The 17,292-nt window shown below is 35.2% G+C and overlaps 1 protein-coding gene across 4 annotated transcripts in view; it reads right to left on the bottom strand.

The window, feature by feature from the left end:
• Positions 1–17,292, bottom strand: part of UBR3 (ubiquitin protein ligase E3 component n-recognin 3) — a 104,398-nt gene that overhangs the window by 33,025 nt on the left and 54,081 nt on the right. For 2 of the 4 annotated variants that reach the window (XM_084209585.1, XM_084209587.1), the window contains 6 exons: positions 13,886–14,035; positions 13,243–13,376; positions 9,710–9,820; positions 7,974–8,186; positions 7,036–7,172; positions 1,418–1,503 (listed from right to left, as the gene is read on the bottom strand). In XM_084209585.1, coding sequence (XP_084065711.1) covers positions 1,418–1,503; positions 7,036–7,172; positions 7,974–8,186; positions 9,710–9,820; positions 13,243–13,376; positions 13,886–14,035 — 831 coding nt within the window. The remainder of the gene's footprint in view (positions 1–1,417; positions 1,504–7,035; positions 7,173–7,973; positions 8,187–9,709; positions 9,821–13,242; positions 13,377–13,885; positions 14,036–17,292) is intronic. The other 2 variants (XM_084209586.1, XM_084209588.1) reach the window with 1 other exon arrangement.

Raw genomic sequence — 17,292 nt, 5'->3', positions numbered from 1 at the left:
AGATGTCCTGATTTTGAAAAAATCAGTGAGATAAAAATATGACCTTGCAAGTTACTAGCCACTTCCTTGCATACATTCCTCTAAACTCTAAAATGTCAAGAAATTTTATTACCAGTAAAGCCATGTGCAAACCAAGATACACTCTCATTATGCATAATATCATTGTAAATTCTTTTACTTTCCAATATTTTCCCATTTTAAGCTGAAAGCTTCACTCTAACCTGCTCATCCATGTTCTTCCAAATACATTCCAGTGAAATGGGTAACACATTAGTAAGAAGCTAAAATTCAGGGAGAAAGTTTCCATCTTACTAGGTGAGCCTACAATTAAAAATACACTGCTATCTAAGTATAAATTATCTGCAGAACCCTGGCTGACTGAATTTGCACACAGTGATCTAGAGATGTTCTTTTAACACATGCACTTTTCAGGTACTCTGGTCAGCTGAGAAAGGGAGGTAATGATGGTGGGGAAAGACAATGTGCAGTACAGGTTAAAACTACTTATTAAATTAACAACATACAAATGAAATTAATTGAGCAGCAACAGAAGACTTTTGTCCTAGAGGGAATGTGGACAGCATAGTGACAACCTGGTGAGATTTCTTAGGTGGCTTGTCACCTCAAAGGATGAGGCAAGCATCCCCCAGAAATTGCGTACCAAAAGACAGAGATGGGCCTAAGCTTTCTTTTTTCCTAGGAAATCTGCTGCTATTGCTACATAAGCTTCACTTAAATAAGCATTAGTAGTAGTAGCAGTTTTCTGGCAGGCTTTCCAGTTTTTCATGACAAAAGAAAATGTCCACTTGTAACTGTTTATATTCCAGTAAAAGATGAAAATATTTTAAGGAAAAAACCACTTCTGGCAGCAAGAAATTGATTTATTTGACAATTACTCAAGGTTTTAGAACAAAAAAATTTGAAATTTTCTATGAGAGAAAAGTTGAAAAACTTTGTGGAAGAACTAGGCAAATTAAAGACATGGGATGTTGTAGCTGCATGCTTATTTCTAAGTATGACACCAAGTAATGAGCTATATTAGCATTCAGAAAACAAACATCTTTCCTATTGCTAGCAACAACCAGGGTGAAACAAAAGCTTTCCTGCTTCACCCTTAAAATACTTCTAGTGTCAATCACAAAAATGCAAACTTATTAAAAAATAATACACGTATAGTATGACAATTGATTTCTAAATCATTGTACTCACAAGTCATGAACAGCTCTAATGAAGAATGTGTGCAAATTAGTTTTCAGATTTCTCTAACAGAAACAAAAAAAACCAGACTCCTTATGGCAGAAAAAAAAATGGTTTTAAAAGGAAAAAGTTGATGTAATTTAGAAAATACCATAAAGAACCCAACATGTTTATTCAATATTTTAATAATTTACACTGCATTTAATAACATGGAACTTACTTAAACATGATCTTTTCCCAGCTGCGCTTGCACCTCCTGAACACAGATTTCCTCCTCGGTGGACCAGCTCAAGTTCCAAGTTTGTTCTGTAAGAAAAACATAACAGTATTGAATGAAACATTATTGAAGTTTCTACAAACACAAATATATCATGACAAACTCCCAGCATACAGTAAATAAAATAATATTGTGAATTAATCTTCAGTGTGAAATACTGCCAAAATACAGCTCAGAACAAAACAAACTTTATTAAGATATTGGTCATATATGATTTTAAGTATTATATGACACAGTATTTTAAAGTATTATATTAACACAGTACTATACTGAGTTGTGAGAGAAGAATTTAAAAATGTTAATTCTGTGTCTTTCTTCTGTACGTACACAGCATAATAAGGGAATTTATGTGCAAATCTGGAAAGACAATGTACAGATTGGCTAACTTTCAGTCAATCATATACATCTAAAAAGTGTTCTCTCCATTGGCAGAGCTTTTGTTTAACTTCAGACAATCAGAGAGTACAATGGATATGGCATCAACTAAATATGAATACAGTCTAAATTATAATTAAAGCACTGCCCTTTATAGATAAGTTAGTTAATAAAAGCCTTGGAGGTTAATTCGGAATGAAATGCTACTCACTGCAGCTCATTAGTATGAACCAGTAGTTGTGTCACTGAATCTCTGCATGCCACACTGGTGGCTTTCTTTCTCAGTCTCACTATAATCTGATACTTAAGCACCAATTGTTTAGGCCAAATTCGATAATTTTGTTTAATTTTGGAATTGGATGTTTCACTGCTGCATTATCTTTTACTCTCAAGATTTGGAGCAAACAATTTATGTTATATTCTCTGAGAGCCTGTTTTAGTAAGTCAACGTACATTTTAAAAATTAGAATAAAGAAATATAATTCTATTATTCTGAAGTGTTGTTTTGCTAATTCAATCCAAACCGCAAATCTCATTCTAAACATATTTTGTCCTTTAATGAAAAATGAAACAATTTTAGGTTTGATATAATGTGACTGAATCCATATTAAAATCTATTCTAGAATTTTAGGCACATAACATTTACCAAGCTAAGAACACCCCTCCCTCCCCATTTAAGAAGAAACTAGAGGATTTTTTTCAAAACAAATTATTTTCAAGAATTTCAGCTTCATCAACTTGAAAGAATAATACATTTTGATATGCAGTGTTTGTTAAGATATTTTCCTATGTTTTTAAAATAGCAACATTTCTGAATATTCCTATCCCTAAGTTTGCAGCTTATGCCATCCATTTCTGAAGGAATGCTTTAATCCTCTCTACTCAGAAAAGGCAATTTAACATTGATAATGTGCCGGCTCAGAGCTCCATCTGGTTGCTGCTGATAAGGGCATCTGTGTGACAGGGGAATTTTCCACTCTTCAGGCGATTTGCAGTGCTCACTGAACTTCTGAAAATCTACCAGCAAGGAAGCAGGGACAGGGATTTCATATTAGTGACAAAATAGCAGCTGTAGATCAGCATGTGCTAGTTCATCATGGGAATATGAAGGAAATCAGGATGTTTTATTTCTACGAACATTCTGATAACTAATTTGTAGAACAAAATCAATGGCAGTCTTCCATTAAAATGAAGACAATTAAGATTTAAATCAGAAAGACTACCTGAATGTTTAAGAATAATTTTCTAGATCTATAATTTTAAATTTTCTTTCACCAAGGCATATGTGCCATTTCACAAAAAAAAACCCCACAGGGACAATTCTGAAAAATACCTCTTGCTGTTACATATGAGGTGTCATGTACTACTTTTTACGATAAAGAATGTAAGGAAAGCTATTTCTGTAATCACATACTCTGTTCACATATATGATACCAACTCTCACCTCCCACACTTCTTCATTGTCCCCAGCTCCTCAAAGGCAGCACCCTATAGCTCAGCTTTCTTGGAAATGCAAGTATTAACCTTTTCCTTCAATATGACTCTTTGAAAACATATCTGTAACTTGGCATAAAAATGCAGAGTAGAGAAAGCATCTTCTGTGAAAATGAACACTTATCTTTCAGAAAATATGCTACATCAGGTACAGACCTCAATAATTTTTGAAGGAGATCAGTGTATCTCCTCCCTAATCTGAGCTCCCTTCTGCCTTGAGGATCTGTGTACCCTCTGCCCTTTACTGAAGCAAAGTAATGAAGAAAAACTGGGGGCATCTGATAGAAGCGAGGAACACAGAGTGGTCTGTGAAAGAAACCTTTGCTATCTCAGAATCCTCAACATAAAGGAAAGAGAATGAGAAAGAAAATCGATATGAGTGTCTTCTTTTCCTATCTAGAAATCTCAGCGTCATTCATTGGAGCAAAACATTTTGTAGGACACTGTCTTTATCCTCCTCACTCACAGAAAAAACCCAGAGAAAATAGATTTTGCTCAGCTGTCCTGACTCCTGCTTAAAACCAGACCTACTTCATCTCTTCCTGGGGGCTTTTATTAAAGGAACATATTGGGGGTGGGAAGAGTGATTTCATATTTCTGGGAATTCATACCAGGACAGAGTATAGGGAAGTAAAAATACAATGTCCTTTCCAGAAAGGGAATATATTTGGATGGACTTGCTCTCCCTTTTGGGACAGAAGAAGCATACTGAGCACTATCATTTTTCTCACTTCAATTTACAAACACAACACATACAGGGAAAAACCCCAGATACTGAGACACAGACTGAGAAGGGAAGAACACATGGCTCTTACATTAGTCTACACATAGCTGACAGAAAAGCCAAAAGGTTTGTTTGCACAGCCAACAAAAGCATGAAAACCTACTGCTGTGCAATACATAAACAGTCCTCCAAGATATCACCACAAATGACAGTCTTCAATGCTTTGAATGTGGAACTATTAAAATTAAAGCTAGGTACATGTGATTTGGGAATAACACCTACACTGATAAATGTCAGCAAAGACAAGGAGGAATGCATGAAAAGGGTACAAATTTAACAAGACATGACTCTTGGAAAAGCAGGAGGTAGCCAATGAGCTGCTGTTCTAGCTGTGCATGCAAATCAGGATGCCAAGACTCAGAATGCCTCTTTTGCTAGGAAAACAGACAGCAGCTAGCCCTCCCACAAGGTGGTAAAGACTTCTTTTGTAATTTTTTTTTCTCTGCTACTGGTGACATATACTTGGGTAAGCAAAAATGAAGAAAAGTAAGTTCTTTTTTTCCTGAAAGAGAAAGAATAACCTTCAGCAACTGGCTACATATTGTTTCACATTCCCATTCCAGCATGCAGTAATCCACTGCAAAGCTGGCATTTAGCTGTAAACCAGCATCTTTTAGGACAGGAGATGATGTCATTTTCTGACTGAAAATGGAACATGACTTATAAGAAGATTAAGAGTGTTTAATTTACATGGAAATATATGGAGTTAATAAAAATATCATTGTATTCAAATGCTCATCTAAGCAAGGGTTAAATACCAGGAAAAAATGTGAAACAGCTGTAGATGGTCTGACCAAAAACAATTAAATGCTTCAGAACACCCGGAACTAAAAGTGCTCAAATGTTACTGGTTGGTAAGGAACACAAGGGTATCATTACCTCAAGAAAAACTCTGGATGGAAATAAGGAAGAAACAGGTTGAATGACAGGAATAATTTACAGAAAGCAAAACTACTTCAGTATGTAATTTTAATCGTAGATAGTCCATTGTTTGATTACTTAAAATTAAACACATAATAAAATCATACAAAGCAAACTCTTCCAGTTTGGAAGATGATGTACAGATTTATTTCCATAAATACCAACTGTAAAGTTATATTAAAATGTCTGTTTAAAAGTTTAATTATTTTAACCCTGTAGTTCTTATGCAATTATCAAGTAGTAGAAGCATGTAAATCTGGGTTGCTGCACTGAAAAGCAAGACAAATTAACCACTTTGAAGCTGACCTGCCAGGTTCCCTCATAAGTGGTCTTGTGAGTTATAGTAACAATACAGAAGGTTGGATCCAACACCTGAAATTCCTCAAACACGGATAAATAGAAAATTCGTGACACAAGTCTAATTCTAACAGGAAGAGGTTCACAAGGAGTACAAGTGACATATCCTAATCTTAGTGGTCAACCACAATTTCTCTCTCCAGCAGTGCAAGCAGCAAAGAAATGCTGCTCTGGTTTGTGGTATTTTTAACTCTTTAAATGAAAACAAATCCTGAGCTTTGTGTGTAAATATAAAAGTAATACATAGATACATTTAAAAGATGTTTAGCTAGCATTTTAAAAGTTATATAACATTGCACCCAGAAAAGTATTTTAACACCATTTTTGTATCTTAAATGGTATGCCACGTTATGGTTGTAAGTAATCATACTTTGATACGTGAAATATTAGTTTTGAGTCCTTTGTATTTTTGGAAGGGTATTTAATTGTACTGATCAAACACAATTGCTAAAATCCCAACATTACTTATTCTCGTCTAGCATATACCACTTAAAAATAGAGAATAATCCTTTAACTTGAAATGTATAGAATTTCACAGCTCTTCTGTATCAGTTAAAATACTCTGAAAGAATACAGATAGTATTTCTGTTAATAGAAAAATACAATAATCTGAGTTGGAGGAGAATTCTAGAGATTAGGTGACCTAGCCTCCTGTGAAAAGCAGAACCTTACAGAGTTCTGCTGAGTGGAACTTCAGTCCTGCTGAGCCAAGCCTTGAATATTTCCACTGCTTATGTACTAAAGACACTCAGCAGTGAGAGTTTATGAAAGTGCAATAAAAAAAATGCTACTCAGTGGCATCACTTCTATGCTTGCAGTTTCTCTGCAGTCAGCACCTTCCCTGCAGGCCTCTGTAAGTCAGAGTTTAGAAAATTATTTGCTCAGTGAGTATATCAAGTTCTTATGGGAAAACCTGGTATTACAGTAACTCTGAATAGATTAACCATTCAGACTACCTTAACATGAATGGTACAGAAGGGGGGCTGATTTTCTTGGAGAGCATATGTGACACTGACAGCTCTAAAACTACAATCAGACATCATCAAAAAAATACTGCCAGTTTTGACAGTTTTTTAGAAGTCTAAAGACTATATGAGGGAAATTCCTGGTTATGGATGTAATAAAAAAGCTCCTTCTGTGATCTTCTTTTAAGTAAATAAAACTAATGTGTGGCAGAGAGATAAAAAAACACCTTGTGATTTAAAAACTAGCAATATGGCAGTGATACACAAAAAAATCTCATTCTGCAGAAGACAGATAAAGTAGATTTGACAATTTGGGAAATGAAAGCCAAACAAGAAATGCAACATAAAATTTTGTTTTATGGAAATCAAAACCTTGAATTAAGAAGAAAACTAAATAAGCATACGACAATGTTCTCTGGGTTTTGTGCCACTGCTACACACAGTAAAAATGAACCAAGAGACACACATTTTCATCTTGCATAATGCCTGTATATGAAACTCAGAAAATGTAACCTTGATGTACTGAGTATGCAAAAAGTCCTTTTTGGAGAGGATGAAATATTCTTAAATGCTTCTTTTTAAAAGAAGAAAGCTATCTAGTGACTAATACCATTAGTGAGAAATAAAAAAAAAAAAAAAAAAAAAAAAAAAGAAAACATACCCACCTGGCTACAGAATACATAAACAGGAAATCATTGTCAGGTGATCCAGGAGTCTTACTATAATCTGTGTACTTCTTCTGTGTGGTACTTTTTATATCTTTCATTACAGATTCCATTTCTTTACTGAGGTTGGTTTCAGACTATGAACAAAGACACAAAAGAAGATTAGTTAATTTTACCTGAAGAAATGCAGGAGCTGATTACAAAGTGTAGCACTTTCATATTTGTAAAACACATTTGCAGGTTATGGAAAAATGTGCATTAAAAGTCAGTATTCTGTGTCTCAGAAGTGTCAGGATATTTAGGAAATTTTTTCTGATTTGTTCTGAATATGAAAACATAAGTGGTTTTTCCATCTCCTAAGTTTAAGAACATCACTGCTTGTGCTATTTTAAAGTATATTTGCACTGTACAGGTACACAAAATCACAAAGCATCTCCATTGAGACTTTAAGGTAACAAAACTTAATGTAATTTATTCTGTCATTCAGAGGACCTCATGAAGCTTTGTAACACATGAGCATCTGCAAATTGCTCTTTCTGTAAAATAAATAATCCATACCTTACAAAAATAAAAGTTCTTAAGAGACATTGTTTAAATAGCTTCCAGTTATGAGACTATTGCTGTTTTTTCATTGCATGAAAATTATAAATATATTTTATATTACATGACTTTCTTCTATGTGAATTACTATGGAGAAAACTGAAAATGTACTCAATAAAAAAATTAATCACATTTTTTCACAGCTTTCAACTGTTTATTTTTAGTAGGTAATACAGCAAATGCTCTAAGTTTCTTGATAAGAAAACAATAGTATGTTGCCTTCAATATCAGAAGAAAATGAACTTTCCGAGGTTGCCAGGATTCTAAGAGATCACAAATGCAATATAATGTAAAAAGTGAAAGGTAGAGGCAAATTAACAAGGATCTTTCTGCCTTACACTGATGCTTACTGGGAAAGTTCCCAGCTGTTCTTGAAGGTCTTCCACCTCTTGCACAAGATCTTGCATACACTTGTTACTGTGACTTTGCCAAACGCTTCTTTCCATGTTGTTTCCAGGATAACAAGGAAGAACGCTGTTGGCAAACTGCCTACACAGGGGACAGGTAAATTCTCCTTTGTCCACTGAAAAACCCTGGAGGACTTGGTCATTCTAAAAGGAAATAAAAAAGATGGAGCTGAAATTTGTGAATGATTACTGTTTTTTTAGCTTGATACTTCAGGTGTGTACTGAAAAAAACTAAGACCTAAAACTGTAAAGAAAGAATAATTAGAATAGTTACCCATTTTACTGACAAAGGTCTTAGCTACTAGAGACTGCCTTACAATCCTCCAACTCAATTTTCCTGATTTTTAAGCACTCTCCATTGTCAACAATATCCCCATAATAAAGGGGAGAGACTTCAATGGAGTATTTCCAAGATTTCATATGTGTTATCTCTTTCTGACAATTCCCATGAAGTTTGAGACTTCAAGTACAGGCTGAGGAAAGCCGAATCAAGTAGCCATTGGCAGGCAGCATGAAAAGAACCCTGATTATTTCTTGTATCACATGAAGGGTGAAAGAATGGGCACAGAAGTACACATTTGGAAAGTGAGGACTTATCCTCAGTACTGCTGTAAGCTGGCAAGAAACCTTACTTCAACTTCGTGAGTTGCCTCCGTGGTTTCCCATATTGACTTCTAACTGTATTATGTAAAAATAAATGTTTATCCAGATGAACACAGGTTTATATAAATTATTTCAGTCCTAAAAATGGTAGTAAACAGTCAAAATTATATGCACTTATCTATGTACTAGTAAAAAATGCTAGGATCAGAAGTTCACTTAAATAATCTAGAAAACTCAATAATACAATTACATGGAGTAACAGTTTGTTTCAAGTTCAATAGAGAATCCACCAAAAAAATGACTTCAGAATTTATATGGTGCAAAAAATCACTTTTCTAAAATTCTGTAAAGTGAGACTCTACCATGAAAGTCCAGATTTTGCTGCTGCATTCTTTATGTGATTTTTATGTTATTTTATGTTTATCTTGATGATACAATTACTGCTGCAAGGAAATTAAAATTAATATGGAAACAAATTCATCATGGGATCCAAGTTGGCACACCTTCTAGTTTCTTTAGAGGTTAAGTTTCACACAGTAGGAGCAATGCTGATACTAAAAATACAAGGAATTGATCACAGTTTTTCTCAAAATGAAAAGAAACCAACAAAAATTACCAAAAAAATCCTAAACCAGAAAAACAAACTAACAAAAACCACAAACACCCTCCTCCACCAACCAACCCCCTCCCCCAAACAAACAAAACCCCACCAAAAGACCCACCAAACCCCAAACCTGAAGAAATATCCTGTAAAGTAATCTTGAACAAAAATGCTGGTTCATATGAAACAAGAAGTCATCAGTTAGTCTTTATCTTTTTGTGCTGGCTAATTTTGCATGAGATTTCTTCTGATATATCAGAATAACAGAAAGCAAAGTACTTTTGTTAATAATGTCAAGATGCAATAAGAGATTAAGTTATTAAGTTCTCAAAACATAATGAAACTGTTCTGTTCAGGCGTACAAAACATTGGATTGATCTGATTTGAACAGCATCAATCCAGTTGATTTCAGTAAAAGCAGTTCAGATCCAAATAAGCAACTATGACCCTCAGTTTTACTTACCCGTAAGGATTCCATGTAAGATTTGTGACAATCTATGTGTAAAGTGTGACCACAGGTTTGTACATAAACACCTCCTTCCCAGCCTATTGACACTGCTTGTAGGCAGGAACTCTAAATCAAAGCAACAACAACAGGGAGAAAAAACAACAACTATAATATACAAAGCTATAAAAAAGTATTTACTAAAATGTCAAGATTTACAAGATAAATTTCTATTTGCATGCTACCTAATTAAAGATATCCTGAGGAAATAAAGAAAAGAAGAATTTATAAAAAGTGTTTACTTATGCTGACTGACATGGCAGCTATTATGCTATTCTTTCCAATAGTTAAACTTCTGCAGTTCTTGTCACTTAACTTCTCTAAGGAATCTCTACTATTACTGCATGAAGGTGGGTCCAACTCCAACAGCTGTTCCAATAGCAGAAGTGATCTCATTTACAAGGGCAATATACTGCTCCAACACATGTCATTCAGTTTTGTAAATAACCAAAATAAAAATACCATAATTATATAATTAAACCACAATCTCTTATTAAAATTCATTGTAAACACTTAGGGGTTTTAATGAGTTGTTGAACAGCATCATCTCTAACTCATCATAATCGGAAAAGAGAACAAATACTTGTTTAGGGAGCTCAGTTGGATAGCAGGTTTGCTTTAAAAACATTGGCCTTATTGGAAGACTGCACTTACAGGCCACAAGTCCAAAAAAGTCACCCCACTGGTATTTTTCTTCAGAAAATAATGATCTGAAGAAACAATCACCTCTGACAAATTTATAAGAAATTCTCGAAAATTCTTTTGCGGAATATCAAACTACAGTCAATCTAAGTATTAAATTCCCATTTCTCAAAAATTTCATACACAGACTAATATGTACATTCTGGTTATACATTTAAAGAACAGAGAAAGATTTATGGCTACCAGAATTGGAAAATAATTTTTGCTGTGAACTGGCCCTAAAACAGTCTAAATATGATAAGTACCATGAACAACTCTGATACTTGCATTTTCTAAGGGTGTCCTAGTATCTTCTTTTTTTTTTTCCTGCATATGAGCAGGAAATCAAAACAAAAATACAAATTTTAGTTATGGGACATACTCCTGTTTGCCATGCCTCAACCTGTCATTCATAATGTGCTGTACGCCTCTCCGGCCATAAAATAAGAAAGACTTTCTCCTGCTGGTTGCTGCATGATTTAGTAGACTGCAGTATTAATAAAGTTGTATGATATACCTGGCTAGGCCCCACAGGACCAATATGTCATTCAGAAAAAACATTATTTACTGCATATATCTAATGAGACTACTGAGTAGCAGTTGCAAAAAGAAAAAGGAAAAAAAACTAAAAAAACACAAACAAAAAAAACCAAAGAACAAAACAACCTCAGAGTCTTGCCCAGAAAGACTTTATTCTATCACTCTTGAGCTCAGAAATAAAGGAGAGTCCAAAGCAAGTCATAGGCTTAGGATGGAGCACACCTATATCAAGCTATTGGTTACAGAGTACTGTGTGATTCTGGAAACCCTCCTAATACTTCAGTATATGAAATTTTATCTCCTAATCTTTAGTCATACCTCTCCATATTAAAAATAATCACTTTCAATAATTTTTTCTTTAATGGGCAAGAACTCTCTTCCTTGACAGCAAGCATCAAATTCCAAAGTGCAAGATGGAATCTCTGTGGAAAGAAGTAATCTCTTTTGCCTAAACTCAATGCAGCATGTAGCTTTTCAATGGCACTTTTGTGGATTTTTTTTCCTTCTAGCAGAATAAGCTAGATCACGTTTCATAATTTAAAATTTTTACATCTAAGTGAAATTATTCACTTGCCTCCCAAAATCTATTAGAGGGAGGACACTTGTTGGGGGGGACACAGGTGATAAACAGAAGGAGCTCTTATTGCTTAGCTCAACTGAACCAGACACTCAAGACACTAGCAGATGTTGCCATTTTTATGTCTAAAGCAATTTAAGGATTCATTCTTTCAAGCACAGACTTTTTTTTAGCATAGTAGTGACCTGAAAACAAAAATAGCTAATTCAACTGATGTTTGAATCAGGACTGGAATTTTTGAAAGTAGGATGCATTTGCTCATTGCATTACAGTGCATGTTAGACGAACCTGTTTGTAGTGTTCCTGCACAAAAAGGGAAATACATGCTTTAGTAAGATCAAGGTTTTGGTAACAATTTGCTTGGAACTCCTTCCACTTGTAGTATGCAAACATGTAAAAATAAAGCTCCACTTCAGCAGGAAAAAATACTAATTAACTATCTGATATACTAAACCGGTATCATTAATGTCAAAAGAAGAAAAGCACGTCCACAAATTCTTTCTCAGCTAAAAAATAGTTTGTTAAAGAATAATTTTTTGCTTAGGTCTTTCAGAATTTCATTTTCTAGCAAGGAAATGCATGATATTTTCCTTAGAATAAGTTGCTTTCTGAAAAAACTGACCAATTTTTAGGACTGTATCAAAACAATTATGAATTTTACTCTACATTAATCTACATAAGTGAGCTTGGCTGCAGTTGGCAAATTTTAATTATCTGTGGATGTCATTATGAAAAAGCTAGCAACTGTGTTAGAAAAGAACTGCCAGCTTTTCCACTTTAAAGACAACCTTAAAGCTTCTAAAGGCTTATTATTTAGATAGATACATGGAAAAGCTAACATCTCACCTAGGACTAGTCTATAGAAGCTAATTTGGGATCACAGGTTCCATATTATTCTCCCTGAAAGTTATTTCTCAGAACAGTTGTGTATCATCTTATATAGCTCTTTTAGGCACTAGCAAGGGAAGTCACAGGCAGCCCTTCCACAAAGGTCTACAATTGAATATGTCCTGCTAAGCAACAAGAATTGGTTCTCAAAATTAAATGTGAAAAGCTATAACTTGGCTTTGCAAAGTACTGCAAAACTGTCTGGAACAGCAAACAGAACTGCAAAGCAGACATCTACTATCAATTAATGTAAAATTGAACTTCAGATGCTGTGCAGAGTTGAGGATTCAGTAGAAGATGATGCACTCTACTGGTTTCTCCCTTCCTATCCACTCATACTCCCCTTCTCTGTAGTGGCTCAGAAACCTGTTACAGATTAAAACAACTCTTTCCACTTCCTCTGCACTTCCAAAATACATTTACCTGATTAAGACCAATTCCTTGACTGGGTTTTCTGAATGGCTACAAGAGAACTGGTGTTTGCTTAGACAGTGAACCCAAATTTCTATTTCTATTCAAGGACTGTGAAATACCTTCTTCTAGAGAGTATCTGTGTAGATGTTTAATGACTGTGTAGCCTGTAGATATACTAGATGCCTATTGCCAAAAATATAATGTGAGAAATCCAGAAACTATTTAAAAATAAGGAGCCTATCAAATGTAAACACTTCAGAATGACTGCAACACGAAAAAGCATTTGAAAAATGTAGAAATGAAAGCAGGAGAACTCTAAGTTGCAATTTCATTTCTCTTTTTGCATACAAATTGTTCTTAAGTGCTAGTCTGGCTCCCATGAAATCCTTACATCTTTGAAGTAGCGCTGCAGCGTTGTCAGCCGGACGTCGTGCAGCGCCGCGCAGGTGTCCCAGGGATAGATCTGCTCCTCTTCAGTCGTGGGCAGCCTCCTGGGCTCGCTGCTATTGCGGCACTGCCCCAACACTGCCAGAAGAGAAGCAGCAACACACAGTGCCATGGCTAACAACAGGCTAAACAACTAAGAAAACAATCAGGCAATTTTGGTTTGTAACTATAGTGTGCTTTGTTGATGTTAGAAAGAATCTAAAGACTGAAAGTTGTTCTTTTGCACTTGTACATTTTATATATATATATATATATATATGCATACAAACACCTATATGCACTAACATTTGTATCCACAGGCAGATACACTGATGGCTGTTTAATTTGCTTTTCCTTCCAGGACTGATTTTCCTGCAGGCCTGTAATGTACTTCTGCATTTGCAAAAGCTAATAGAAAGTAGGAGGGAATTAAACAATGTGCTCTTTCCCCAAACTTTTTAAAACTTCCTTATGTGACTCATAGAGGATCATCCACAAAAAAAATAGGAAACCCAGTGCTTCCAGACTTCACGAGACACAACAGGATTTATGCACACATGCTAAAAGCTGCAATAACACTGTTTATTCTACAAGCCACACATTCATACCTGAGGATGCCTGTAATAGTACAACTAGCCCTGTAGGTCTGTCTTCAGTAGAAGGGCCACTTTGTCCACAAATAACACAGTCATATATTGCCTCAGAAACATGCTGTTCGGATGTAGCTACCTCCATGGCAATGTCAGCATCTGATGATTCTAAAAACAAAGAAGAAAATTTATATTAAACAGAAGTAAAGAAATTCAATTGAGGATTTGCATCTGAGGATGTCCAATTCATCTGCATTGAGGTAGTGATGAAAAAACTACAAAATAATTTCCCTAGTTTATCTACAACTAAAACATTGTCAGTTGCCTGAAATGAACGTTTCTGCTTCCAGGAAAGACACCTACAAAATTAAGTACATGTTTTTTCAACAGGCAAAATTACTCCCTGTGGAATTAAATGTTTCATCCAAGTTTTGTATTAAACTTCATCTCTTAAAAACTTCTATAAAACAGAGATCTAACTTGTATCTCATTAGATATACTGAAAACTTTGAACATAGAGAGATGAAGACCAACAATATGACTCTCTAGTAAAACCAGATTAGCTGACTGAAACAACCATTTGAAGGAAGAATGAATGTCTGTTTTCTTCATGGTCCACATTGCTCCTTCCTAGGTGCACAGAAATGTTCAAGGCTAAGGCCCAGCTCTGAAGTATCAAAGCCATTGCACTTCACATAGCTTCAATCACATGAAAGTGGTGCTGATTTCAGGGCAAGCCATTTTATGTTATGTTACAAAGTGAAGAATTCTTTATTGATTTGAAAGAAAAGCACCTTAGGATGAAATTATCCACTCCTGCTGCACACACAGTCAGTCTCCTGACCTAGAATATGTGGGTTCTTTGCATCTATCCTGGAACAAAATTTTTCTAAAGGAAAACACTTCCTAACTTCAACCATACCCTTTATCCCTCTGATTAAGTAGGATGAAGTACTGAATAGAGAATCCAAAAACCTTGAGTACAGCAACACTCCTCATGTAGAATTGTTTTTAGCAGAACTACTGTCTTCTGAAAGTCTACTACAGGTTTGGCACAGGAGGCTGCTGCCATAAGGGGAGGCGTGTTGGGTGCCAGGCAGAATATTTCTTTGCTATAAAAAGCTCTATGCAATGCTCTTGCTCACAGGGCTGAATCAAAATTACACTGTTCTAGTAAGTACTGATTTCCTAGTCAGTTATTGAGGGTCATATGAAAATGAGCCCTGATCTTCATTGATGTGCAGCTGTTAATATTGTACACATGTCTACCACCATCTAGTGGCAGCCAGATGTACAATGAAATAAAAAGCACAAGGCATCAACTGCAAATATCCAAAACATTCAGGAAACTTAGAAGCAAACGGTAGCAGAGAAGGGAGTATAAAAAAGCATTAAAAATGCTATTTCTTTATATTGAACATCACCTCATAATTGTGTAATGCACGATCATGTACACCTATGTATCAAATGCAAGAAGTGGCAAGGACTAGAGTTCAGCTTTCTTTTCCCTCCTTTTCTAAAATACTGTCAATGCAACAGAAAATACGCAACCATTCAATATTTTTCAAAAGCTCAGGAAGAGGATACAATGTATCAATCTGATTTAGAGCAATTCAAAGAAAGTAATCAAAATCTGTCAATATTTAATTTACAAAATACCATTAATTCGTCACAAATTGCCTATTTTTTAACTTGAAGGAAAAAATCCCCAGAACTTAGGATTGAAAAGGTGTTTAAAATCAATTCAATATATGCAATTTATACTTTTATTGCCTATGGGGAGCAGGCACATAAAAATCAGACTAATTTAATTTTAGAACTCAGTGATTAAGTCCATACTTCCTTCACAACTACTTAGATGTGGATGTAGCTAGGCTATTCTGGCAAACAAACTTTCAAGGAAAGTAAGCTTAAGTAAGCTATTAGCACTAAGGAAGACTTCCTAATAAAATAATTTGCACCTGAGCTAGAAAAAGAAAACAAAGGGATATTGTCAAGAAATTAAAATTAAACCAGAAAAACTGTAACCAAACAAAACCCCTCACTTCTTTTGAATAGACTCTGATAAACGTCAATTACTCACTTAGGCAAGCTCCAAAGATTTAACCTAATTGATTTCAGAGACTTGTCCTAACGATGGCAGTGTGTAAAGAAGGAGACAATGAAAAATACAAGGTACTGCTATCAGTTCACCAAGTTTCTGTCATGAGATTTGTCTTTTGTTGTTGTATACCTCATCCTCTTTCAGTGGGTTCTAGAACTTTTCTCTGTCCTTGGGAATTAATTCACAAATCTGAATAAATACGAACCTTAAAACACTGAAGGAGGATTGACAAATTTAAACTGTGACAGAAATCCAGGGAAGAGCCAAACCCTGTAGCTCCCAAGAGTTTTTTGAAAGTTAAATATTTAGCTCTTTGTTTAGTTTTGTACCAACAGAAGTAGAGACGCAAAGTTACAAAAACTTAGCACTTCCCACCTCCTAACAAATTACTGATCAATCTGCTAAAAGCTAGCACATTGATGTACTGCAGAATGCATTGCTACATGAATCTAATTTCATTTCTACTCTCAGGAGCTAAGGATGCCTTCTGTTATTTCCTCCACCCAGCAAACCCCCCAAACCAAAAGGGCTTTGTAAACACAGTACATATAGTTCACAATCTCCACTGACTGTAGTCAACATTTGTCCTGCTGCACACATTGTGTCAAAGAGGCCCCTTGGTATCAAAGCAACCATTAGTATGCTAATATTCTTTGCCCTGACCCAGCATATACATTCTCAAGAGATCAGTACCTAATTTATTTTTCTATCTGGGTTCAGAAGATTGAGTGTTAGGAAATATATGTCACCTTGCATTAAGACTCTGCACTTCTTTTTAAGTCTAACTAAGAAATGTTTCATGAAGGACAAAATGGCATTCTGCTAAGACACATATTGTAAGAAAGACAGAAAAGATCATCTGCATACTTATTAGGATGCATTAAAAAGTTTAAAAATCACAACAGCCACTTCAGAGACATGAAAACTATTGAAGAAATCAGTCTGAGCATTTATAATTAAAAACTTAACCAATTTACAATTTTTCAGTATGATAAGTAGTTCAGCACCTTGCCTGGAACAGATCATATTTTGTTTTTATAAAATTCAGACAGACAGATCTTCACAAATATAACTGTAATTTGTTAAAGGCTACTGTTAACCTAGAACTGAGCGGTTTAGTTTTTTTCTCATCAAGTCCCTTCTGAAGGTTATGAAGTTTTAAAAAATCTCTTACACAGAGTTCCACATCACAAGATAAACCATGGTCTTGCCCTGGGGCAGTGCTTGTGAAGAGCTCAGAGGAGCTGTAAGCAGGAGCAGGAAGACATCTGGAGCTGAAACCAACACTACATTTTTGACTCTCTGGACAATCCCTCAGACA

Source organism: Fringilla coelebs, assembly GCF_963513975.1.
Source record: "Fringilla coelebs genome assembly, chromosome: 7".
In the NCBI taxonomy this organism is placed as follows: domain Eukaryota; kingdom Metazoa; phylum Chordata; class Aves; order Passeriformes; family Fringillidae; genus Fringilla; species Fringilla coelebs.
The sequence above is the reverse complement of the archived record's forward strand: the minus strand, read 5'-3'. Positions and strand labels throughout refer to the sequence as shown.